The 27,194-nt window shown below is 44.5% G+C and overlaps 1 protein-coding gene across 12 annotated transcripts in view; it reads left to right on the top strand.

Annotated features, from left to right (window-relative positions):
• Positions 1–1,412: 1,412 nt before the first annotated feature.
• Positions 1,413–27,194, top strand: part of MAPK8IP3 (mitogen-activated protein kinase 8 interacting protein 3) — a 69,546-nt gene continuing 43,764 nt past the window's right edge. For 5 of the 12 annotated variants that reach the window (XM_068699412.1, XM_068699410.1, XM_068699414.1 and 2 more), the window contains exons 1-6: positions 1,413–1,831; positions 13,913–14,033; positions 14,775–14,845; positions 15,611–15,702; positions 21,882–21,905; positions 25,624–25,768. In XM_068699412.1, coding sequence (XP_068555513.1) covers positions 1,514–1,831; positions 13,913–14,033; positions 14,775–14,845; positions 15,611–15,702; positions 21,882–21,905; positions 25,624–25,768 — 771 coding nt within the window. In that variant the 5' untranslated portion in view covers positions 1,413–1,513. The remainder of the gene's footprint in view (positions 1,832–13,912; positions 14,034–14,774; positions 14,846–15,610; positions 15,703–21,881; positions 21,906–25,623; positions 25,769–27,194) is intronic. The other 7 variants (XM_068699416.1, XM_068699420.1, XM_068699421.1 and 4 more) reach the window with 4 other exon arrangements.

The raw sequence follows: 27,194 nt of genomic DNA on the forward strand, positions 1-27,194 counted from the left end.
GACCAAAGTTAATTTTTAGAATGAGATGAACAGGCCAGATCATCTTGGCCTCAATCAGGAAATCTTTTTTTGCCTTCTGTTCAAGATCGGCTCATCAATTTAACATTCAAGAAAAAGAAATTGGTTAAGGGAAGTGATTGTCCCACTCCGATCTGCAATGGTGCAGCCTCACCTCAAGCACTGTGTGCAGGTTTGGGCACCATAGTGTAAGAAGGACATAAAACTGTTAGAGAATGTCCAAGGAGCATAACAAATGTGGTGAAGGCTTTAGAGGGCAAGGTATATGAGGAGAGGCTGAGGTCACTTGGTTTGTTTGGGACAGAGCAGAATAGGCTGAGGGGAGGCCTCATGGCGGCCTGCAGCTCCCTCTCGAGGGCAGCAAAGGGGCAGGCGCTGAGCTCTGCTCTCTGGGGACAGCGACAGGACCCGAGGGGACGGCATGGAGCTGGGACAGGGGAGGGTCAGGATGGGGGTTAGGGAAAGGGTCTGCACCCAGAGGTGGTCAGGCACTGGCACAGGCTCCTCAGGGCAGTGGTCACAGCACCAGGCCTGCTGGAGGTGTTTGGACAGCACTCTAAAATACAGTTTGATTTTTGGGTGGTCCTGTGTGGAGCCAGGATGATGATCTCTCAATGATCCTCATGGGTCCCCTCCAACTCAGGATATTCTGTGATTCTGTGATTCTAGTTAATAAATTCCACATGCTTAATATCAAAAAATACCCTGAACTTTGTCTTTGCATGTATTTTTGGTGTTAATATCTACCATGAATGTAATTGTTCTGGAAAATCTTGCTAAGATATCAATAAAGAAACAATGAAACAATATAATACAGAGAAAAAGGTGGAGTTCTGATCCTGTAAAGTGTTAAAGTAGATCTAGAAAACTAGTTTTAGGAAGTAAACTACAAAGCAAGTGTTCTGAGGAGCAACCAAGGGAACCGGGGCTGTTTAGTATGAAGAAGGGGAGCCTGAGAGGAGATGCCATCACACTCTACATCTGGAGGATGCCCCCTTCCTCCAGGATTCCTCCTTAATCAGACCTCACACTGAACAGCAGACAGATCAGGTAGCACAGCTCACATCTGTGCTAGGTGATGGAGAACCCAAAGTGTAAATCGGGAAGCATCGAGTAGTTTCTGGCCTCCACAGCATTTATTTAGAAGACTTTCCACTCTTTGGCTTGTTGATGTGTCCGGGCCTAGGACAACTGCTCTCCCTGCAATGGTTCAGCCCTGGGGCCCAGACCAGGCCAAGCAGCCGTGCTTTGGGCGCTACCGAGGGAACACCGACGGGGCCAGGAGCCCCCCCCCGAGACCCTCCCGCCCCGCGGCTGCGCCGTGCGGTGCCGGGCGGCCTCCGCGCCCCGTGACGCGGCGGGGAGGGGCCTCGCGCCCATTGGCGGCCGGCGGCGGCGGAGGAGCAGAGCCCGGCGGCGGCCTCGGCAGCGGCGGAGCGGAGCGGAGCGGAGCGGGGCAGGGCAGGGCGCGGCGAGGCGCTCGCAGGCCGGCAGGATGCTGGAGATCCAGCTGGACGATGGCGGCGTGGGGGGGTACCCGGGCGACGACTACTGCTCGGGCTCGGTGATGTCGGAGCGGGTGTCGGGCCTGGCCAACAGCATCTACCGCGAGTTCGAGCGGCTCATCCACTGCTACGACGAGGAGGTGGTGAAGGAGCTGATGCCGCTGGTGGTGACGGTGCTGGAGAACCTGGACTCGGTGCTGACCGACAACCAGGAGCACGAGGTGGAGCTGGAGCTGCTGCGGGAGGACAACGAGCAGCTCCTCACGCAGTACGAGCGCGAGAAGGCGCTGCGCAAGCAGGCCGAGGAGGTGAGCGCGGCCCCGCCGAGCCCCCCCCCCGCCCCCCGCCGGGCTCGGCCTAACGGGCCCGGCCCCGCCCCGCCCCGCGCCGCCTCCTCGGCGCCCCCCGGCCCCCGCTCGGCCCCGCCGCCGGGCATCCAGCGCCCATCGGGGGCCTCCCCGCGGGGGGCGGCGCTCGAGGGCGGGCTGGGGGTCCCGGGGGGCCTCCCGTGAGGCGGCGGCCGGCGGGGGCCGCGCATCCTCGGAGGGGGGAGGCCGGGGCCGTGAGGGGGAGCGGAGCGCTTCTAGAAGGGCCGGCGGGGCCCGGCCGGGGCGAGCGCGGCCCCCTGGGCCCCGGTGGTGCCGGGCAGCGCCGCCAGCCCGCCCGGGGGGTGCCCCCCTGCCTCCTGCAGGAGCGGCGGTGGGGAGCGGCCATCGCCCCGCCGCCGCGCACAGCCGGGCTCTTTTTCTCCTGCATCACCGTGCGCCTGGAGCCAAGCAGGCAGGGACGGGGGCTGCCCGGCCGCCCGCTCGGAAGGGGGAAGGAGAAGGAATCAGAAATAGCTGCAGCCCTGTCAGTGTGAATAATGCACTCTAGGGTACCGGCAGCAAATAGGTGGCTTGAAATTTCGTACTAGTTTGTGGTTTAAAAAAATTATTCTTGCTAATTTCTTGAGCCATGTCAAGCTGATGTGAAAATGGTGGCCTGCCTCACTGTAGCAGTCTAGTGCGGACAAACATCCCTTTCAATGCCAGCAGTAAGCTGTTTGGAGCAAAAATTATATTTAAAGATTTGATTTTTGAAACTTTTTTTTTTTTTCCAAAACCATACATTGGGAAACAACAGTTTTCCGAGTTAAGAGTCTGCAGTTCCCTGGAGCACAGGTTTACCTCCTGTGAGCACTGCGCGCAGCTGGGCCAGGGGATGGCCAAGGGGATGGTGGGGAGAACGACCCCACCGATGGAAGGTGACAGATCCCTGGCCTGCAGAGACTTGGGCATAGGCGTAAAAGAGAGGGGAGATGACTTGCACTGTCTCCCCTCGCTACACGTGTGCCTGTCTCTGCCGAAATCAAGAGCATCTTCTTGGCCATAAATGAGGTCTGCCAGCCTGAGGTGTGCTATTTAGCCTGCTAAAGTAATAGTAATGGGCTGTGAGATGGGTTAAAGCACTGGTGGTAGAAAAAGTCCATCACCTGCCATATCATTTACACTTCTCCAAAAAACTAGTTGCAAAGTCATCTTTTGCCATCTTTTAAACTGCAAGCAAAAGATTTAAGCTTCAGAAGTCATCATTATGAATCATATTCTGATTTGCTGAGAGGTAATTAATGAAATAGCTTCTGAACTCCGGAACTATAAAACACCGTAAAAGTGTTTTTGTTCCTTAATAATGACTTGCAAGAATCTTGCTAACATAAAGATGAGGGGGGCACCAATGGTCCGTTACTAATGCCAAAAGCTAGAACCAGGCAAATAAAGTTTTACTCCTAATTTTAATTATGTATTAATGGTCTGATATTTTAATTAATAAAAATCAATAAACAATCTTTACAGTTCTTATGAAAGCATGTAAGGATTTAAAAGTGATGGAGTACTTGGAACTTGACTTATTAAATATTTCACAGAGCCAGTATTTTGCAGCTTCTGAGAAACAAAAATGTTTGAAAGCCCAATATTTATTGGATGAAGGGGGGAGGGAAGGGGACTTCAGATGGGAAATGGAACAGCACATTTGGGATGATCTTGCATCTTTGGACTTGGGTAGATTTCTACTCTCAAGCATCTCTCTAGCGTTTTCTTCATGTGTACCAAGTCCCCGGAAAAAAATGAAGTGACAACAGTTGCAGTCCCTGCAAGCGATGCTCAGGAACCAGAGCAGAATGCCATTTGCCGAGATTTGAAAAGTATTCCGTCATTCTTATGCACAGTTGAACTGAAGTGGGCAAAAAAGTGTCTGCAAAGAGACTTTTTAACAAAACAAAAACAAACAGACAAACAAAAAAACAGCGAATAGATAATGTACTTCTTATGAGAACAAATGAGTGTTCTCCTACGTTATCCCTGCACATTCCAGTGCCTAAAGGGGGCTACAGGAAAGCTGTGGAGGGACTCTGTCAGGGATCGTAGCAATAGGACAAGGGGTACTGGCTTTAAAAGGGGGTAGGTTTAGATTGGATATGAGGAAGTAATTCTTCACTCAGAGAGTGGAGAGGCACTGGGACAGGTTGCCCAGAGATGTGGTTGCCCCATCCATGGCATTGTTCAGGGACGGGCTGGATGGGGCTTTGGAACCTGGTCTGGCGGGAGGTGCCCCTGCCCATGGCAGGGGGTTGGAGCTGGGTGATCTTTAAGGTCCCTTCCAACCCAAACCATTTTGTAAGTTTGTGAGTCTTTTTTAATTTTTTTTTTTTTTTTGCGTCGAAGTTTATGTGAGCAGTGTGAGGCAGTTACCCCAATAACTCACACGGTGCTAACCACTTTCAGCAATATTTGGGGAAAACAGAACGGCTCAGTATCATTTTCTTGTGAAAATCACTTGGCATTTCTCCAAAAGGCCTTTGAAGGCCCTACCTGCAGAAGAGGCTGGCAGAGCAGGGCTGCCGCTAAGCCATGTGGAGCGTTTAGCGTGTGGGACTGGGCACACATGGGTTTGGCTCCTCTCTGCCCTTACAGGGCTCCCATCCAGTCTCGGCAAATGTTGCTTGCCTGGTGTCTGCTCAGGAAGGGGCTGAGTTCCAACAGGGACGAGGAAGGGTCTAGGAGACACCAGCAAAAAAAAACACAAGGAAAACGAGTTTTAATGAGTCCATCGCTAATGAGACATTCTGTGTTATGTAAACCTCTTTTCTGTGTGCCCTAAGTACGGTCTTCTGCAGAGATCCACAGTCGTGTGTGGAGTGTAACTCTTAGATGACTGGGCAAGTGTTAATGCACGTAAAAGCTTCCACAGCCTGTAAGATGTGAAGTGCAGGGTTGGTCGTGGTATATTAGCATCGCTTCCTGGAGTGCAGAAGAGTGATGAGGATCTCTGTCAGGTGTGGCGCTGGTCTGCAGGCATCTCATTGCATGAAAGCCGCTTCCAGTGTGATTTGACATACAGCACGGGAAAGGTAGTGGCAGTCCAGGTGAGCAAAGAGTGAGTTAGTAGCAAAGCCAATTGACGATTTGCAGCATGAGTTAATCCCCGTTAGAATTTTTTAAATGAATGTTCATTTGCCATGCACGTATGTGTGGTGTAAAAAGAAGTCCCTGGTGCTGCTTAGTAGGTCCGACCCCCTAATAAATGGCTTTTGTAGTCAGTGCTCTGCACAGGGGCACTCTGGTGCCTGGGAGCATTGGAAAATGGTTAAAGAAACCTTGGTCTCAGTAAATGCGGCTATGAGCTGTAAATAACTTTTCCTCCTGTGGTAGCAGGTCTGTTTCTAGGCGTGATGCGTTGGCGCTGCCTGAGTCAGTCTCTGGGCCTCTGTTCAACTCCAGGAATGAGGAGACAGGCACTGGTGTGCTTGTTACAGCAGTCTGCCGTGCTGCAGCTGGCAAAGGCTTCTCTCGCTGTCAGTGTCCAGTCAGACCTGACTGAGGCTGTTGAAGTGCTTTGATGGCATCGTTGCTGTGGAACATGCAGGAGATCCGTGAGTGTCACTATCCCACTTCGAAGAAAAGCAACATCCCTGTATTCCAACAGCACGTTGCCGTGGCCATCAGTTCCTATTGAAGGTTTGCTGGTTGCACTGTTATTTTACAATAACACCGCTTTTGCTTACCAGTGTTTTGTGTTTATGAAATAGTTGGAGATGCCTTTGGTGTTTTGTTAGAAAATCACTGTTTTGGCAAAAAGCGATCTTTGGAGAGCTGTGTGCTGTGATTTCCACCGGTTTCTGTGGGATGTGAGGTATTTAAAGAGCTCTTCAACTGGGTGGCAATACTGCAAGTTCACTAGCTTGTGTCAGCATCTTAAGCAACAGAAAAACTTCTGAAAACTGCCCTCAGCCCGGTTTAAGGGATGCTTTAAATATGATCCCTCCCTCTTTGGCTAATTAACAAGATGGTGAGGTAAGGTGATGAAAGTGAGGCTCTGTGCTCAAACTTCTGGTGTTCTCCACTGTGAATGCTTTCTCCCTTTCTGCCACGTATTTTCTGTTTCTGGAACGATGGCAGTCTGGGGAGGCACTTCCCATTTCCATACCCTGAAATTGGAACTCCCGGATAGCTGGTTAAATGGGAGATCCTGCAGCTTGATGGTGACCTCATAGTGTCAGAAGGGGAAAAGCAGTCAGGAATAACAGATGTCAGAGAAAGAAAGGCTTTGCATATCACTTGGATGCTTTTCACGAAATGTAGTTGAAAGCAACTGGCAAGCGTGAAATGCAGACTAACTTCACAACCAGCCATGTGCAAGATCTGTCCTTATATTTTTCAAACTCCTGCTCTTCCATTCCCGATGCCTGCGGGCAGTGTCAGATTGTGGTAACTGAATGAGCAGCAGAATCTGTAAGGTTCTGTATCTGTACGTATCTGTAGTGTTCTTCCAATTTAACTCAAGTCCACCTCTATTGTTGTGTTGGTTTACAAATGTTGATCCCGAAGTAACTAGTTTCTTTGTTATCTTGAAAAATACTGTAAGATTGTACTGATGGTTTTCTACTGAGCCCGCTAATACTAGGTGTCATATTTGTGACACTTACCTCCATCTTGTTACATGATTCCAAAAGAAATCCATTTAACTGTTCAGAAGTAAAAGGCAATGCAAGTGTGAGCATCTGTCAAGTCATCACCTCTTCTGGGTGAGGCAAACCTGAAATCATTGGGGTATTAATAATCTTTTCTCATATTTATGTCTCTTGTCAGGGATAGGAGCTGAACATGATTCAGAATTTAATACAGTGTTGAAAATTATGATTCAAACATAACACTGAAGATGATAAAATTAACTCCATGTATTTAGAATAAGCAACAACAAAAATTGTTCCTGGAGAACTGTGTTCCAGATTCATACCTAAGTAGGGAAGCATTGTTCTCGTTTTTCTCCTTTCTTTCTTAGGTGGTAAACTACTCTTACAAGCTATCCGTAGCAACAGCGATAACCTCGTCTGTGATTCAGCCTTCTGTCAGTGTGTGCGCTGTGTGCAAGGTGGAACTCTTTTGATTCTGAACATGCTTTCCTTACAGAAAATTGTAGCAATAAAACCAAATAGGATTGTAAGCCAAAGATGTGATTTTGTGTTACCTGTCACCTGCTGCAGGACTGTGATTAATGCTAATGCAGATGATAATGGTACAGGGAAGGGATGAAGTATCTATAAGATGGATTGGGGATGTTCACTGGGAAACAAGTAAATGGTGTCTCTTGTCTAGTCAGACGGGAGGGTAGAGAATTGCCTCCTTGCACTGAAGAACTACTTGCTGGATTTCTAGATTGCTCTTAAACTTCTGCAGGCAGGTCTTCCACCATGTCAGGCTGAGGAAGGACAGGAGCAGGAAAGGAAGCAAGGACCACTTTCCCATCTCCTGCAGTGTGATTTTAGTATTATGGACAGCAGTCTGCCCTTATTCACTTCCCTGTTTGTGTGTCACTTGATCAGAAATAGCAGCAGACATTTATCCCAGATCCACAATCTGTCAGCAGAGTGAACTAAAGCCAGGCTGGCAGCAGAGAAGCATCTTGATAAATACACAAAGTGCTGGTCCTGGGACCTCATCTCCTGGGGGATCCTTCTTGGTGGCAGGCCACTTGGCTCTAGTTTTGTGATGCAGGAGGGAGATGTCATTCTGTCGGTGATGAGCCAAGCTTGTCTGAAGTCTGATGTACAGGTACCAAAGGATTTAAGAATAAGAGTTTGCCAGCAGACATTCAAGCAATACAGTCAAATCTTAACTACAAACGAGATCATTTGTTTTACAATCTCTTGGAAGGGTTTTGTTGGGGGTAGACAGGAGGTGTGTTCTGAAGCTTGTGGGTAATTGTTTTATACTGGATGAGCTTTGTAAATATCAAGTGGATCAAATGCTGATTAAAAGCTAAAATACAAGATGTATTTTTCCTCTGCCTAACTCCAAGGTATTACTTGTGTAAACACAGAAGTAGCATGCCCTTCCCTTGCCTTTTTGGTCTTTCCCCCATAACATGTTTTTGTACAGAATGTTTCTTCTATGCGAAAACTATATATATATATATATATTTAGCATATTAGAGGTGTTCATAGCTGACAAATATTACTGGAACAATACTTACTAAAAACAGTTATTCTACTATTTTCTGATGTGTTATATGAATTTTACACTGATTAGATGAAATGCATTTGGAGATCCTTCAGTTTACAAGTTTGATTAATCTTAAGAAGATTGTCAGAACAATTATAGGCAATAGCACCTGACCATGAGGTACATATTTCTGAATCAGTTCTTTATGAGGAATCAGGCTTTTAAAATGCAGTGCCTGTTAGTCTTTGCCCTGCAGGAAGCTTACTTGATTCTCAGTAATCTTTGAGGGGGAAACAAATACTATATCCAAACATAGATCCTCCACATAAACATAGATCCTTCATCCTCTTTCTGTCACTTAAGCATATGATGTTTATTAATATTCATAAATAGCAGTGTGTTATTAAAATTACTTTTCAAGTAAAATTATTCTGAGCAAACAGTATGAGCTGTTACTTCTTTTTAAGATCCATTTGAGGGCTTTAAACGAGGGTTGCTGGGAGAGGGGAACCCCAATACATCCTGCTCCTCCCAGTTTGATGCTGGTGTCAGTGATAGTTGCCCAAAGCCTGGAAAAGGCTCACAGGTCACTGGGAGAGCACCTGAAGAGCAGGACAAAGGAATTTCAGCCACTCCATCCAGTAAGTCAGCTTCATAGTAAGTTTGAAGACAGCACCAAGTTGGTGGGAAGTGTCAATCTGCCAGAGGGTAGGAAGGCCCTGCAGAGGGACCTGGACTAGATGGGTCGATGGGCAGAGACCAGTGGGATGAGGTTCAACAGAGCCAAGTGTCGGGTCCTGCACTTTGGCCACAACAACCCCATGCAGCGCTACAGGCCTGGGGCAGAGAGGCTGGAAAACTGTGGAAAGGAAAAGGATCTGGGGGTGTTGATTGATGCTCGCCTGAACATGAGGTGGCAGTGTGCCCAGGTGGCCAAGAAGGCCAAGGTTATCCTGGTTTGTATCAGGAATAGTGGTGCCAGCAGGGCCAGGGAGGTGATCATCCCCTTGTACTCTGCTCTGGTGAGGCCGCACCTCAAGTGCTGTGTTCAGTTTTGGGTCCCTCAGAACAAGAAGGACATTGAGGCCCTGGAACGTGTCCAGAGAAGGGCTACGAAGCTGGTGAAGGGCCTGGAGCACAAGTCCTGTGAGGAGTGGCTGAGGGAACTGGGGGTGTTTGGTCTGGAGAAGAGGAGGCTCAGGGGAGACCTCATTGCTCTCTGCAACTACCTGAAAGGAAGGTGTGGGGAGCTGGGGGTCAGCCTCTTCTCACAGGTAACTAGTGATAGGACTAGAGGGAATGGCCTCAAGTTGTGCCAGGGGAGGTTCAGGTTGGAAATGAGGAGACATTTCTTCTCAGAAAGAGCAGTCAGGCGTTGGGATGGGTTGCCCAGGGAGGTGGTGGAGTCCCCATCCCTGGGGGTGTTCAAGGAAGTGTTGAACGTGGTGCTTAGGGACATGGTTTAGTGGGTGACATCGATAATAGAGTGATGGACCAAATCTAAGACCATTTAAGGAACCTGAAGGTGCACAGATCCATGGGACCTGATGAGATGCAGCTGAGGGTACTGAAGGAACAGGCAGATGAAGTTGCTAAGCCATTATCAATCATATTTGAGAAATTGTGCCAGTCTGGTGGAGTTCCCACTGACTGGAAGAGGGGAAACATAACCTCCGTATTTAAAAGGGAAGAAAGGAAGAGCTGGGGAACTACAGGGCAGTCAGTGTCACCTGTGTGCCTGGTGAGATCATGGAGCAGATCGTCCTGGAAACCGCGTGGAGGCCCATGGCAAATAAGGAGGTGACTGGTGGCAGTCAGCATGGCTTCACTGAGGGCAAATGGCACCTTGGCAGATCTGGTAGCCTGCTGCGATGGGATTAGAGCATTGTTAGCTAGGGGAAGAGCTGCTGGTGTCATCTACCTGGACTTGTGCAAAGCACTTGACACCGTCCTGCATGCTATCCTGGTCTGAAAATTGTCGAGAGATGGATGTGACGGACGGACCGCTTGGTGTAAGGAAGTGGCTGGGTGGCCGCACTCGGCAAGTTTGCCCGTGACACCGAGCTGTGTGGTGGGGTCGGACACACTGGAGGGAAGGTGCCATCCGGAGGGACCAGGACAGGCCTGAGAAGACTTAAGCTTTCAGTTTCTCTGAACTAAGCCCAAATAGCAGTAACAAATCCAGGAATCCTTTTAAAGATGACCTGCGTAGTGGGAATAAAATTGGTCTTGTACCTTCTTTTGCTTCCTAATTTACTGCCCAGAGATACATGATTATTTTCCTTAAAGTCAGTTAATTTTTATTGCCACTAAAAACATGATTCCTGCCTGAGCAGGGTGGCATGATCCTGGATGGAGAGTTAGGAAAAGGTGGGTGTCTCGAGCCAAAAGAGCTGAGCAAGAGTGAAAGCTGAAGACGTGAGATGTGATGTGGATTTAGAAATTGGTCGTAATTAAGTTTGTCAGCAGAGCTTTACCATGGAGCAGTTCCAGCAAATCCCTGAGAGCAGGTGGAGGAAGATGGATGACTGGTCTAAGCTATACCAAAAAATCTAAGCCCAGTTAAATTTCTTCTTTAGGTCTGTGCTCAGTGTAACTGTCTTGGTTATTTTTTTTTTCACTCAGTGTGAAATGATATAGTTATTCTGGAAAGAGTTTCAAGAAAAAATCTGCCCTTCTTAAAATCCCCAAAACAGATCACTGGATATTTGTTAATGACTAAGTGGTTTCAATGTTGAATTGACATTTCAAAGAGAAAATGCTTTTACTTAAAAGTCTAAAACTTTGTACAGTCTTAAAATTTAATGAAAAAGTCAATGCGTAGCCTCTGAGATATCCAGTAACTCTTTTAAGAATATAGAGAGGAAAAAAAGGTATTGACATTTCTGGTATTTCTAGAAAATACTGCATCAAAAAAGCTATGGGGAAAATAAAATGTGTTGTAATACATCTGGGCAGAATGGAAAAGAAACTTAAAAGCGCCTATAAGGATTAAAAGCACTGAAGAACAGCGAGTGCAGGAAAAATAAGACATGACCAAAGTGTTTTTGCATGTTTCTATAAATACAGGTTGTAGGAATAAAAACTGACTCATTGTTCAGATGAAGTTACTGAAGGGTTTTAAAGTCAACAGGAATGATAAATGATGGGACCTTTCAGTCACCTGAAGAGAGGATCCAGTTCACCAGCATCATGACGTCTCTGCTGTGGCTGCTAATTCCAGTAAAAGGAACAGAAAATGTGCGCGTGGCTTACCTGAGAGTAGTCAATGGCTGTATTGCTTCATGTGATGGGTTTTAACAAACCCCAGAGAAAGAGTATTTCTCTATATTTAATTGTATTAATTTCCGTGGGAATCTTATTAAATGATTTTCAACCAGATTGTGTCTCCTGGAGTCCAGTGAGGTTTTACTCTTTAAAATTGTATTTGCCACGTCCCCTTCTGCTGCAGTGTCCAAAGAGACGGGCTGAGGGCTCTGCTGCTGCTCCATGGGACTGCTCTGCTCTGCAGGGAGTCGCCGTTTGTAGAGGGCAGTACTTGCCCTGTGCAGGGTACAGAGGAGGGTGAAAGCAATCTTACCTTCCCAGTGTTCATGGTTTTAAACAGAGATTTCAGCAGTTCACTGTACGCGTGTTGTGATGAGTCTGTCAGAACCCAACCTAAGGGGCATTTTGCAGGCAGACTGAGAATAGGAGCTGTAGGGCTGGCAGCAAAGCGTGCTTTGGAGCAGTTTGCCCTTCATAATCCTGAGTTATCTCTCCCAAGGCCTGCTCTTTTCAAGAAAACATCTTAAATGTAGATTAGAGATCTCCCCTTTATTTGTTGTTCGCTCTCTTCCTATGCAGCTCTGAATAAGGGGCTGTGGGGCTGCTCCAGTGGTCTCTGCAGTTTGTCTAAATGAAAGACATGAAGTGAGAAAAAAGACACCCTGCGGCGTGGAATGATTATGTGCACGTGTAATCTCTGAGAGGAGAGCTGGTGCTGTGGTTTTACCTTCCATGGATGTTGCCGTTTAGGAATAATGTAATGAGGCAAGGTAGAGATGGAAGAGAAGTTTTGGATCCTCGAGGTCAGGAAAGGATTTGTTCTAAAGCTGGTTTGATAGCAGTGACCTTCCTTGTAAGTGTGGTGGTCCTGTGCTTTACATGTGGTTTGCTGTGGAGAGGGTGTGCACGGGTAACAGAACAAACGTCTTCTGAGCTGTATGGATTGTTCCACGTGCTTGTGGTGGGTAATGCTATCAGAACTAATTGGGTTTCCTAGTCTAGTAATACGGAAGGTAAGTTATTGCAGCAGTACGTGTTAGTTGGCTGTACAGAACCATTCATGGGCCCACGTACAACATGAAAACTAGGCTTGCTTAAATATACTTAGAGATTTGAAGGTGGCATTTGCTTTCCAGGGGCCACGTTTAGTTTAAATGTGTCATGGAAGCAGCTGTGACTACAGCTCTAATCTAGAGTCACATACAGTATCAGTCCACTATAGTGGAGCTAAATGGAGTATTTTGTGTGTGTTACTTTTCTAGCATTTTTTTTCTCTGCTCTACATTGATAGCATCTGATATAGAGAATGACTAAAGTGCCTGGTCGAAAGTAACATTTTACAGAAATCCGAGCCTGATATTAGGTATTATTTTGTTGTGATTTCATAACGAGGTTAGTATGTGTGTAAAAATCCTTCCTTCAGCTCTTACTGCTTTGCAGTAAGTAACCTGTGTTGCTGTGTGTGCTGTTGACACTTCGTTGTTGCTAATGAGAGTTATCAGAGATGATCCCTTCCCTGCCTTCTTTGCCAAGAGTGGCAAGCCAAGCCTTTTCTTTCGAAATATAAATTCATCAAATTCTGCTGCGAGAATCTTTTCCTCCGCTTGCTTGGTCATGTTTGGTCGGCTCCCACATATCAGAGCCTTTCTCCAGTTCATTGCTGGAGTATTTAACGATCGCTGGGTACTGAGGTTACTCTGAGCTCCTTGCCTATGACTGGGGCCTTGCCCCAATAAGGCCAGCATGGAAGAGGAGGAGTGGGGGAAGAGATGTCAGAAGTTGTGGGGTTAGTGTTGTCTGGCTGGGGGAAGGCTCCCTGGGATTTTCTTCCTGCAAGTTCTCATCAGGCTGGGAAGCTTTGCTTCCCAACAGCTACTTCTTCCTTTCTGCACTGATTCAGGCTGTAACACAACTTATGAAATTGTCAAAAGTAAGACTTCTTGGAATTTCTCAGTGACTCGAGTTACAGAATCACTTCATTCAACATTACTCTAATTTTTACAATTTTACAATTTTTACAATTTTTACAATTTTAACTGTTAGTTTTCTTGTCTATATTTTATTTATTTACTTTTTCTAACCTCTGGTTAAAGCTCTGGGAAGTGGATTGCAAAGGCACTATAGTCTGACAGCTGTGGCTAGGTTTTCCACAAGACTTGCAGATTTCCTGCAAAACCTACGCACAGCAGGAATTACAGTCAGAGCTTTCTAAAACTGCACAAATACACAAATCACTCTGAAGAAGGTTTCTGACATACGTAGTCATTAATATATGACCATAGACATAGAATTTGTCTTCTCTGACATAAAATAAACAGGCATCAAAATTCCGCCTGGTATGAGAAAAAAAATGTTACTGAAGATGATAGAATTGCACTGGTTTACTGGTTTATGTTGGACCATAGTTTATATGTTAATTATACACAGAATGCATCTTTTACTTTCTCTTGTAAGATACCTTCTTCAGCTCAGTTAAATGCTACTGTACTACTTCCAGTACGTAGAAATTCTTATCTCCTCTTCTAAAATGTATGCTTTTTTTTTTTTTTTTAATGAGGGAAAAGAGGCAAAGTCATAAAGAGCAAATGTATTTTAAGTTTATTTCTCATTCTTGCCTCCTCCTGTTTTTTCCCTATACAGAAGTTTATAGAGTTTGAAGATGCACTGGAGCAGGAGAAGAAAGAACTACAAATCCAAGTGGAACACCTTGAATTTCAGACTCGACAGTTGGAGCTGAAGACCAAAAACTATGCAGATCAGAGTAAGCAAAGTTGTGCACCAGACATGATTATACAGTTTGCCTTACATGACCATGCAACAGCTATTGTGCAAATATTTCATGTTTTTGTTTGTTTGTTTTAATGTAACTTACGCAGAAGCTGAAATCTCTGGCTATCCCTTTCTTAGGTATAAAATTGAGTCATCTAAAGGATGGGTTATAGATACGCTAATTTATCAGAGGATTCAGTGTTTCTCTGGCATGGAACGTGCTTTGTCTCTCCATCTGCAAGATTTGGGCCATTGGTAAAGCTTTTTGTACCTGGCTTCCAGTTTCTTCTTGCGCTTGAACAGCACCTCCTTTTTTTTTTATGCACATGCTTTCTTAACAGGTGCAGCTGCATTTTGTTGGTTGAAGTTCCCATCGTGTTTTGTCTAATACTTCTTGTACTCAAACAGCTGGGAGGCACCCACCCCGGAGGATAATTTAATTTGATAAACCACCACATTTATAGGGTACCTGGCTAGTGCTCTTTTTCTGCACTTCTGTTGCACTGCCCAGTCTGCCTGTTTTGGGAACATGCTGGTACCCATGAAGTAAGTTTGTAATGAAAACCAGAGACTCTACTCTGCATTACTCTGTTTCGGTTTGTTTCATTCAGTAGATATGAGTTCATTTCTAACAAAGTGTGCCTGTTTTGTAGTGTAAGTTTTGAAACTTCTCTAGTTGCTCTGGGGAGACTGATCTGTACGTTAGCTAATGGTTGGAATCTTTTCTTGATAGTTTCACGACTGGAGGAGCGTGAATCAGAAATGAAGAAAGAGTATAATGCTTTACATCAGCGTCACACAGAGGTAGGCTATCATCTCATTATTTCTGAACAAACAAACTCTTAGCCTGCCCATAAAATCATGTCAAAAAATTAATCTTTACCAGAGTGAACTAGAGCTTCTGAATCTTGAAGAACATCAGGTATATCTGAAGAGAGGATGAAAAGACGATGGAGCTAGGATCTTTTCAGTGGTTCCCAGTGACAGGATAAGAGACAAAGGGGAACACAGGAGGCTCTGTCTGAACCTCAGGAAGCCCTTCTTTACTGTGCATTTGATGAAGTGCTGGCATAGTTTGTGCAGGGAGGTTATGGAGTCTCCATACTTGGAGATACCCAAAACCCATCTGGGTGGGGTCCTGGGCAACCTTCTTTGGATGGTCCTGCCTGAGTAGGGGGGTTGGACAAAATAACATCTATAGGTCACTTGCAAAGTCACCAGGTTTTTATTCTATGAAGAGCGCCCCCCTGCCTCGTCTCCTGCTACTAACCAGCCTCCAGGATACCTTTTACATTATTTTTGAATATGTTTTTTCATGGTTCTTGGTTAATCCTAAGTCATTTCTGACATAATTTTCTGACAGATTTTCTGTCAATTTATTCCATTCAATTATGTCATCAGCTTAGAAGAAGAGCAAAGTTGAGGAGTGTCATCTTATTTCACCTGTTTTGTTTTGTTTTTTAAGAAAAAGGGAAATGAGAAACGGATGGTTGAGAAAATCAAACAAAAGCAGAAATTGAGTCTTTTCTTCTGTTGTAGTTGGCTCATGGATTTTTTTTCTCCTCGCAGATGATCCAGACTTATGTGGAGCACATTGAACGATCCAAGATGCAGCAGGTTGGCGGAAATAATCAAACTGAGAGCAGTGTACCTGGGAGAAGGTAGGGCCATAACCTCTCCATATAATGTATGCCATCCAGGAACTTGTAAACTGAGTGCACATATTTGACAGAGAAACAAACCAGAAGAAGGATCTTTCCCTCTGGGCATGGATTGTAGCTGAAGTTTTTTGTAATGGTTGTGGGTGAGTTGTAGGTAAGTTTTCTAAGGTTTTACGAAGAGGAGTTTTTTGTGTTCGTTTAGAAACTTTAGACCTTATCACACTGCCATGGGTGGAGGACATCTGGAAAAATATGTTTGTATTCTCAGGTAGCATGTAAAAGGTTTATCTGTAAACTGAATGGAGGTGGCAGAGAGTATTTATTTGTGTGAATGCCTGTGTGCATGTGTGTGATAGCCAGCAAAACTGTGGCAATTAAATCCATTAGCCATTATATAAGTTTTTCCTCAATTTCTTCAAGGGAAAATTTCTGCAGGTCAGTCACCCAATAGACCTACTTATGAGAAAGAAAGTGATTTTCCCCCGTTTTCATAGAACCAGCCTTTGTTTAAAGAATGACAGTAGTAGTTAACGAAGTTCAGTACACAAAAGCCCTAGTATTTTGTAGTCTTAGACCAAATTTAAAACACAAAAGTTGCAACTGCATTGATTTCATTACAGATGTGTTTTATATACCAGTAATACTGCCCTAGGGGTGAAAAAGAAAAAAAAAAAAAAAAAGCAATGTTTCGTAAGTACTGGTTAGAGAGGTAATAATCAAACAAAACATCATATAAATCTACTCAGAATGAGCACAACCTATTGAGCCACTGAGACATAAAAAATACGTTTTCCGTGGCGATTTTTATCTCTCAATAATTATTATTTCTGTTAATGGGCTTTAAACTAGCCAGCTCGCTACCCTGGCCTTTGGGAAAACAGACTTTAGCAATCCTCAGGGATCTGCTTGATAGAGTACCATGGGACAAAGCCCTGGAGATAAGAGAAGAGAAACCAAAAATATCAATTATGGTAATATACCAAAATATCAACCAAGAAAGCTGGTTGATATTTAAGGGTCACCTCCAAGCTCAGGAGCAATGCATACTAACAAAGAGGAACTCAGGCAAAAACACCTGGAGGCCTGCATGGATGAACGAGGAGGTCCTGGCCAAACACAAGCAGAAAAACAGGATGTGGAAGCGAGGACGTGTAGCCTGGGAGGGATACAGTGACGTTGTCCGAGCAGCCTAGGATCAGATTTGGAAAGCTGAAGCATTGTTAGGATAAAATTTGGCATCAAAGGGACATCAAGGCCAACAGGATAGGCACATTGGTGAAGAGTAGGGAAACTCTGGGCCTTCTTCAGAAGGAAATGGGAGACGTGGTTACCTGGAGTATGGAGAAGGTTGAGGTACCCAATGACTTTTTGGCCAAAGTCTTAGACTTTTTGGCCAGCAAGAGCTCAAGCCACATAACCTCGGCCCCAAAAGGTAAAGGCAGGTCCTTGGAGAATGAAGGGCTGTCTGCTGTGGGAGAAGATCAGCATGGAGATCGTTTACAGAACCTGAAGGTGCACAGATCCATGGGACCTGATGAGATGCAGCTGAGGGTACTGAAGGAACAGGCAGATGAAGTTGCTAAGCCATTATCAATCATATTTGAGAAATTGTGCCAGTCTGGTGGAGTTCCCACTGACTGGAAGAGGGGAAACATAACCTCCGTATTTAAAAGGGAAGAAAGGAAGAGCTGGGGAACTACAGGGCAGTCAGTGTCACCTGTGTGCCTGGTGAGATCATGGAGCAGATCGTCCTGGAAACCGCGTGGAGGCCCATGGCAAATAAGGAGGTGACTGGTGGCAGTCAGCATGGCTTCACTGAGGGCAAACGGCACCTTGGCAGATCTGGTAGCCTGCTGTGATGGGATTAGAGCATTGTTAGCTAGGGGAGTACTCAGAGCATTGTTGGCTAGGGGAGCAGCTGCATGGGAGTACTCAAAAAAGACTGCCCGATAGGTGTGTCCTCTCTTGTGTCTTAGAGAATACGTCTGACTGGTCTTTCTTAATAACTCTGAACTTCATTTAGTTAATACTGCTGTGCTTCTCTCAAAAAACAAATCTTTGGAAAGCATTAGGCTAAGAAAAGGTACGGCATGTCAGACTATACACAAAGGACAGCCTGGGAGAAGACGTGGATATGACAAAACTAGGAAAATTGATAAGCAGAAAGGCATGAACCTTTTTGAAGCGAGAATGATATCATCCATTTAGGGATGAGGAAATGTGAAAGAGGAGCAGTAAGCAGAATTTGGATGTGAAGAAAGAGCAAAATCATTAATGAAGAAAAATAGCAAGAATAAATGTCAGTTAGGTTTGAGGTAATGAAGAAGAAAGGAAATTTCAGGCTTTGGCTTAAGAAATACAAGTACCCTAGAAGCGGTGCCTTCCTTTTGCTGAATTGGACGGCTCTGGGGAAGGCTGAATTCAAACTGCCAAAATAGTATTGTAAGAATGAAAAAGGGAGAGAAAAAGAGACAGCCCCCTGCCTCCCCACATGAAAGAGGTTTGAAGGATGCAGAAAGGGAGTAGTAAAAACCATGAATTTTTAGAACATTTGGTAAATAGCCTGAGACTCCTTCCAGGTTCTCTGCAGCCTTGATATTCCTTCTCCAGCTAGCACTCTGTTTTATGCCAGAGTGGTGGGTATGAATGGAAGGTGGGGCATCCTGCTGGGCTGGGGGGCTTATCTTCTGGTTCTGTACTGGTGGTATTGTTGGTCTGTTCATGTGCCTGGTGACAGGACAAGGGGCTGAAGTTGCGCCAGGGGAATTTTAGGTTGGATATTAGGAGGAACTTCTTTACCAAAAGGGTTGTTAGGCATTGGAATGGGCTGCCCAGGGAAGTGGTGGAGTCACCATCCCTGGAGGTCTTTAAAAGACATTTAGATGTAGAGCTTAGTGATATGGTTTAGTGGAGGACTGGTTAGTGTTAGGTCGGAGGTTGGACTAGGTGGTCTTGGAGGTCTCTTCCAACCTAGATGGTTCTGTGACCCTAGATGGTTGTGTGCACACAAGGTTGATGGCATTAACAGTTTTGTTCACAACTTTTGGCAATGTAACATCATTGCATATGTGGAAAATACGGCGCAAAGCCTTCCATAGACCTGTTGTTGGAAGGAAGGTAGGATGCAGAAGGAAAATGAGCTCAATTACTGCAAAAACACTGCAAAAACATACGTATTTGAGGCTTCTGCTGCACTGCGTGCCTTTGCTGTCAGATGACTTCACACAAGCTCTTAGACACTCTATGGTAGAGGATAAACAGCGTAGGCTAGGTCTTGTTATGAGAATTAAAGTTGTGTTTTTGCAGTGGAAAATTCTACTAACCTTGCATATTTGAAAGTGATTGTGCAGGCATAACAGTATGTGGCCAGGGTGTTAAGCACACAGTGGGACAGTGGAAGGTCCCCCTGTTCCAAAATAAGGACGGCAAAGAAAAACAAGCAGCTGCAAAATCAGCAAAAACAAAGAATCACAGGCCCCTCCAGTCATGAGAGAAGAAAAAATGAAAAGGGAGAAAGGGAAAATTAAAGGTTGGCCAAATAAAATTGTACACACGTAGCATAGTAAAAAGAGTTTAGTATGTTGTAGTACTCCACCAGTGAGGAAATTGGAGGAATCTAGCGTCAGGTAATAGGGGATATAAGGTTATAATGCATTCCTGCAGCACGCTCCTCCTTGCAGGATGCCTGCCATTGCAATTGCAAATAAAAATGCTTCTTCACTGAGATCCTCACTCGAGCCTGTGTTATTGGCTGCTGATTGTTTCTCACATTTTCAGTCCAGCTGACCTTGCCCATCTGAAATTCATGGACATTTTACAGAAAGAACAGCCGTGCTGATGTCTGCATCTGTATCTTGCTACTCTTTCTATGTCTCAGGTGGAGACTGGGTAGGCTGTGAGCTGCTGAGCAGACATGGCACAATGTAGCTGGAAGTAAAGTGTCCACATGGTGCTTCTGTTTCTTTTGTTGTGCAGAGAAGCACAGCTACCCTGCCATCCACTAGACAGAGAAGATTCAGCAACATCTCGGGGGAGCAAGATCATGGTTTTAAACAGCCTTTACCTCAACTTGAAAGGCAGACTGACTCATCTAGTTTTTCTTCTACATGTGCTCTCTGATTTATAGTGCAGTTCTTAATCAGATCTATAAGGAATTGGACCAGGAGCATTCTGGTCTGGATGAGCTCTTTCCATAGTCTTGGAAATCCCAAGCATTTCAAAACTTGAAATTTGGTCAACTGCACATGCCTTCTCTCTGTTTTTCTAAAATGACAATTGTACTTAAATCACAATTGCTGCATGACTCAAGCTCCCCCAGGGGAAAACAAAAACAAACAACAGTGAGTAGTGTTACTTCATTACATTCGCTATCAATTAAAAATACTTTGGTAGGCTTGGCTGCAAGAATAATTTGCAACAGCAATACATGTATATTGGTATCTCAAAAAGAGATCCTTCATTTATTTGGTTGATAAGGTATTTATCGTCTCATTTGTAAGGCTACCAAAGCCTTTTTACAGTGTGTACGTAAAGGAAGGAAAGCCACAGTTAATTACCCTTCCTCTTCTGAGGATCAAATAGTCTTTTCAGAAAATAGGATCTTACAGTATTCCTTCTAGAGAGGATGAAATAAAGGTTGTGGTAGTTGTTCAGTGGTCTGAATAGTAAGTGCTCAGTACTATGTTTCTGCAAAACAATAAATCAGTGTCCCAACAGAGAATGGCTTAGAAGAACAAAAACAATTACAGAAGACAGTGTTTGGTGTCTGGCATCCTAGCCATTGCCTGATTGCAGATTATACTTAATATCCAAATGAACTGTCCAAAATATAAAAATCTATGTAGGAAAAATATCAAAAGACAGATAGTACCCTCTCTAGGTAAAAGAGATGGGTATGATGGGTCTCTTCTCCTCCTCTTCTAGAAAGAGGAATCATGGTATAAAAAGAGCCAGTAGATTATAGGTGCTCTTCCGAGTGTGAGAGCAGATGTTCATAAAGACATCCTCATCAGGCTACTTTTTTCATTTACAACTGCCCCAGTCTAATCCTGGTGTCGTGGTTCCGCTCGTTCACAGAAACCACCCCTATGGCCCCCTGCTACCAAAACCTTGCCACGTAAACCCACTACACCTGGTCACAATTGTAATGGTATGAGTAGGTTAGGCTTGTTCCCTTCCCACTTATCCTTCTGTAAATAAGAATATATCTGTGCAGTTACTTAGATGATAAAATCTAAAGGTGCTGTAGGCAAAAGCATGCTCAGGGCCTCCCTCCTTAAACAGGCACTATGCGTATGCACCTGGCAAGTTTGGATTGGAGTACGCAGTAGAAATTGGTTTTAATGAGATTTCCCTTCCTGAATTTTCAAATAAGCTAAAATTAATTGTGACTTTATGTCATCATTCAGTGAAAGAGATGGATAGCGAAAGCGTTGTTGGTTTTACCTGCAGGGCCACCATTCTAAGGGTTGAAGGGCAAAAGTTTCATTTTCAAGAATTTTCAGGAATTGCTTCTTTGTATTGGATGAATGCTTTGAAGTGTGGCATATTGCTAGTCTCTTGGAAGAGGGAAAAAAAAAAGCAGCACTGTATTTCTGTGACAGTCCCTGACAGGCCTTTATCTGAGTTTGTAGGAACAACCAGTGGGAAGTGGGACTTGTTCCTTCATTTCAAGCTTTGCACTGTTCAAGCATGTGCTGCGTTTACCTGTTGGGCACAAGCATTTAAAGATGTGTTTTTGTGTCACCGCACAGCTGTGTGTGGACGAACACCACCATTTGTGTTTGTTGGTGCACTGATGTTTTGGGGAAGATACAGGTATCATTTCCTATTTTCATCCATGAATGTGCTTGGGTGTTTTATGTATGGTAGGCTCTGAAGGCGCATATTTGTGTAAGACCATACGTACCCAAAGTGTGTTTGTCTGTCACTTGAGAGAAGTTTGTGCGAGAACTTTTGGGGTATTTACTGCCACCTGAGAGGGTAAAGAGTATGTTGCACACCTTCACATAGCGCGATTTAGGGCGCATGCATACACTGTCTCTTTACACTGTCTCTCGTAGGGCTGCATGTTTGCATGACCTTTGTTCTCTAATAGTTGTTTTTCTTTCTTTCTTTCTTTTTGTCTTGCTTTTTGTGTGATTGCTGCTGTGTTTTGGCTGTTATGTTTGTCACTGCAGTCATCGCCAGTCATGGAGGAAAAGGTAAATTCTATTGTTGCACCTTAATTTTGTTAATCGTGGTTTTGGAGGTTGCAGTTGAGTGGCAGTGGTGTGGTGCTGGAAATGTACTGTTCTGGCCTGTTTGCCCTCTTTGTTTACTGACATTTGCATTAGACTTGCTCACGTGTGCCACTTCCCTTAACTGATGCAAAGGGAGGGCAACAGGCTGCCACATCAGGAAGAAGCTTGTACCAAAACAGGATCAGCCTTGTGCGATTGGATATTCACACTTCACTTCCCAGAACTTAATAAAGCTTTATTTTCTCCCTTATTTTATTGGAAGAGTACAAAATACGCATATGTTCTAAGCAGGGCAGAAAATGTATGTCATCAGTAACTCTCAGAAAGCACATCTGACTTTGGGCTAGGCAGTGAGTTCTGTGCCCCCTTAGCCTACAAAGAGGGCAGTTCTCATTTTTAAATGTTGACAAACTTTGTTTTGTAAAGTTTTATAAGCTGTAGGATGTTACTGAAAGAGCATTCTCACCCAGGTTTTGGCTACTGCAAACCTCTATAGAGGTGTTTGCTGTTTATCTTGTAACATGAAGTGGAACTAACCGAGTGTTGAGTCCCCCTGTACCAGAAAGGCTTAGGTATGTAAAGGCACAAAGGGCTGTAGTGAGCACTCAGAATTTATGCCAACCTTGAGGATACTCTAAACTTCTTTGAAGACTGACAAAGTCAGCCCCAGTACTGCAAAGCTTAAGTTAGCAGTGTTTGCTCTTCTGTGGGAGATGCAGAAGAGGCTGGAAAGTGTTTCCAACGAAAATCAGAAAGGAAATTTGGAATGCAGTTCTCCTAACAGTCTACATTAAAACTGATGCAACCTTCCTGAAGATCCTACAACTTCTGCTGCTGCTGGGACTTTATAACTCTGTTCTTTGTTTAGCATGGATAATAAAGTTCATATGATCAGTGTACATTCAGTGGGGTGCTACATTTCCTAGCATGTTAAATGTGTTTTCATAAGAATCTAGAAACAAGCTGTGGGCTCACAAAAGAAATCTAATAAATCTTACCTGAAGAGGAAGTATAATTCAGTATCTGTGTCAGCATGTTTGGGATGGCTGGTATTTCTTATATGGCAGTGTTGCCACATTAGGACATACCACTCTAATCACAAAAGCGTTTATAGCATATTGTTAGATAGTCTAACTGTACCACTTGTTTTGTAGAAATAAATTATTTTAAATAATGTTTCAGAGCATTAGGGACTTTTCTCCAATTACATACAGCTGTGAAGAATGAATCCCTTAGGACCACCCTTCTAACTTGAAGAAAGAAGGAAGATAAAAAACTAATAGTTAAAACAGCTCAGAAAATGGCCTGAAATTTATTTTTTTCTAACTGACAAAGGGTAGAATCTTTGGGACCCTTCGGAAGTTATGTCTTTAACTGTCAAAGTAGGAATTTTGTCTTTGTGGCATAAAGCTCTAATTTTTAATTTTGAGTCATTTAACGATCTCTTGTGTATAATTGATGGTACTTTTCATGGGTACAGTGCCAGAGCGAATATTTCATTTTAGGGGAAAAAATTCCCTAGCATGTTATTTATAAATTCAAAACAGCTGTTTGAAACTGTTCAGAGTTTCAGTGTCAGAGGTAGGATAAGGAGAGGTAAATGCAGGAAGACATTCAGAGGTAAATGGGATTTGTCACAAATCTTGCATCCTGACTTATTAGGAGCAGGTGTAAATGGCAGGATGGAGGTGATAAATCAATATTTGGGCAAACTGCAGTAGTGTGTTCTCTATAAGCAAAAGTGAATACAGTCAGATAGTGTCTGTGATCTGTGTTCCTTTAAAATTCACATACATGTGCTGCTTTTGTAAGAGGGTTTATCTATGAAACTTCAGTATATGAACCTTTAGGATTTTCAGGAGAAAATGTTAATGGAGATTCTTAGGAAAAGTGCATCCCAAATATCCTTTCTGGACCACACTGAAAACACCTTTCTTCCTTCTCTTCCCTCCCAAGATGGGCCACGGCAAGCAGTTACTCCTCAGCAGAAGCTGCAGTGGCACAAGGGAGCAGCATGCTCCGCTGTTGAGAATGGAAAGGCTGGGCTATTTTTCTCCACACGTTTCTATTCTGTTAGACATTTCACTTTCTTTCTTCATAAATGAGCTGGCTTGTGCCCCAGCCCCTGTGTCAGTGTGTGTGAGTAAGCCCTAGGGCGGCCTTAGGTGCTGCTGCAGTCCTTTTGTCCACAGTCACAGATCACAATCACAGAGCAGGCTGGGTTGGAAGGGAGCTCTGGAAGTCATCCAGTCCCACCCTGTGATGAAGTGGTTGTGGGGGTGGCTTAGCTGAGTCTTAGCAAAAATTATTTCTGTGTCCAGGAACACCACTGCACAGCGTTGGCTTGGAGCCTGATGGGGAAGGGGAGCACATCTCTGTCTTTTGAGGAGATGCTCACTGGTACCCTGTTTCTGGAGTGTCAGTGCTGATTAGACACCTTCCTTCTTTGATTTCCAAGCCTTAACATTGGCAGTTGGGCAGTTTGAGCTGACTACTTTATGCACAGCCAAACATTTTTTGCATAGCAATTTAAACCAGTGCTGAGTATCATTAAAGAAAGGTACCTAAAGGTCTATTGTTATTAATGCTGGTGTACAGAATGGCAGATTTCATCACTCTCTGCACCAGAAAGCAGAAACCTGCAGTGAAGTGTGAATAGTCCTATCCAGGAGTAGGTGACAAACCATCACTTAAACTCTTTTTGGGTTAATGCCACACAGGATCGGCTCAGTTCATCTCAAAGGCCACTAGTCCAGCTAGCAGAGGCTGCTGGGGCGATGCACAAAGCGGAGCTGTGGTCTGTCCCCACAGTCTTGCGCCTCCGGCATGAACATGGATGCTGGTTTCAGCATGCTGTTTCAGCCTTTTCCACCTCTACTGATTGCTCTACGTTTTTTCCCACTAGAACTTGGTCTCAAAATGTGTACCAGCTTGTATATTCAGAATCACATCCAAGCTAGCTAATCACCTGCATTTGCAATAAAGGAGGGGGCTGAAGAGAATGCAGTTACAGACATCTGGCCATATGAATTCATTTATAACTTCCTTTAAATTCTGAATTTGCAGTGAGCTATAATTGGATATGGAGAGGGGATCAGAGAGTCCAAGTATTACTTTTCTTGTTTAATATTTGAAGTGATCCAAAACCCACTGATTTCTGCTGTTGGTGCAAATCAGATTTGGGGTGGAATATGCAAAGTGGCACGTAGACGTCTCACTTAAGCCTCTTTCCTGTTTCAGTGATGACATCTCTAGAATCTTTGGGATCTTCTTTTTTTTTCTTTTTTTTTGTGGGAGTTGTCTACTGAAGCTCACAGCACCTCCATTTCTCAGAGGATACACTGGCTTAAATCAGCTCAGTTCTCTGCATTTTCCATTTCCCCACAATATTTTATACTGATAGTGAAGTTGTTTTTGCCTGTTTTGGTCATTTGAATGCCTCTGCCTTCTTAGACTCTCCCCAGGAAGATTCATGGCTCTACCAATAGACACCCTGGGTCTGAACAGACAACCCTTTGGAGGTGTGGGGTTGGAAATCCACACAGCTGCTAAGTGAGGAGTGCGACTCAGTTTCTAATGATGAATATTTCACATAAGCTGGTGTGTTGTTTCTTTTGTGTAAGACCCTTGTAAGCAGCTAACAGATTGGCTTTCCCTCTCTCTCTGTTTCTCTGTTTAGCAGGAAGGAACGTCCTAACTCTCTGAATGTCTTCCCCCTCGCGGATGGCATGGTACGTGGGCAGATAGGGGCCAAGATCGTCCCAACACTGGACCACTGGCACCTGAGTGACCTCGGCCAGCTGCAGTCCAACTCCAGCTACAAGGTTTTATAGACCATCACGGAGCAAGGGTTTCCCACTCTTCCACTGTCAATAGCATCCCATGTTTTCATTAAGGTGGAGATAAATCCGTGTCCATAACCCTTTGCAGCCTCTTCCTGCTGTGCATTTACTCCGGTGGTAGCTGTACTGTAGGTGGGAGGATATCCTTTCACAGATCTGGCATAAAGTATGGGAGGGATTTAATATAGCTCCTCATGCTTCTTTTTACTCCTTGCACCAGTGTTAATCTCCTTTACTTGGCTGGCCCGAAGCTGAAAGGAATGTGTGGGGAGGCAGTTAGTAATTTAGAGAAGATAAATCCTACACCTTTTTTGTCTTATTTGGGAGAGGAAATGATGAAACCTGACCCTTCTCTCCCCCTCAATAAGAACAGTGCTTTTGTACCTCAGCTGGGGCCAGGGACTGGGTTGCACTTGCTCTTAATTGTTTGTTCTTCTTGACTTATCGCTGTTCTGGCCTTCCTGTGTTTGGTAAAAAGGGATACTAAAAGCTCTGTATGCCCAGGTCCTGCACTGTGCTTCAAGCTCTTCAGTTTCTCACACATCTAGTCCATTGCTCTAGACTTACACTGTTTACATCCAAGTGGCCTCCTTGATGCATAGCTCAAGAAATTCTGACAAATTCAATTACATAGAACACGAAGCAGCAACTTTAGCAACTTCATTTCTTTTTTTTTTTCTTTTTTTTTTTTTTGACACAGGCAATGGAAAGTAGCCAGGCCCAGCACAGCACAGAACTTAGCATTGTGTCAAGCCTCTGCTGTTGCAGAAGTTGGAAATCCAAAATCAGGATCTTTGGATAGGACTTGAAACCTAACCCTTGCTGTAGTGTTAAAGGCACAGAGTCTTGGGAAATGTAGCAACTTGCAGAATGCTTGCTAGGTCCTACAGTCATTTCTGAAGACTTTGCCTATAATTAATAGGTAGCATTGCCATGGAGCAATAGCATAATCAAGGATGAGGAAATGAAGATATGGTATGAATGCATTACTGCAGACAGACTAGTGCTGTGCCAACACACTGCTGCTGCAGGGATGCATGCAGCAACCAAAATGTACAGAGACCATACTTCTAGTTCTGGAAGGAGTCTGTTCCTTGGGGTTTCCAGTCAGTGCTGTTCACTATGGTATGGACATGCTCTTGAGCTCTCTAGTGATGAGGCGTGTGTGGCAGTGATAAGTTTTTAGAGGAGAGTTGGTAGGAAGCTGGGGTTAGATCCACCTTCCAGACTTCTGAAGGCATAATTCTTTAAGCCATGCCATTGCAGAGCTTCTGGAAGCTTTTTAGTGAGAGTTGAGTGGATCTCATTGATAACTCAGCATCTCCATTGCAGGAGAATACAACAGGAATGCAAATAAATTGTAAGCTTTGATTTCCAAGTTCAGATAATGGAGGGTTACTGCTTTGAT

Source organism: Anas acuta, chromosome 15 (genome assembly GCF_963932015.1).
Source record: "Anas acuta chromosome 15, bAnaAcu1.1, whole genome shotgun sequence".
NCBI lineage: Eukaryota > Metazoa > Chordata > Aves > Anseriformes > Anatidae > Anas > Anas acuta.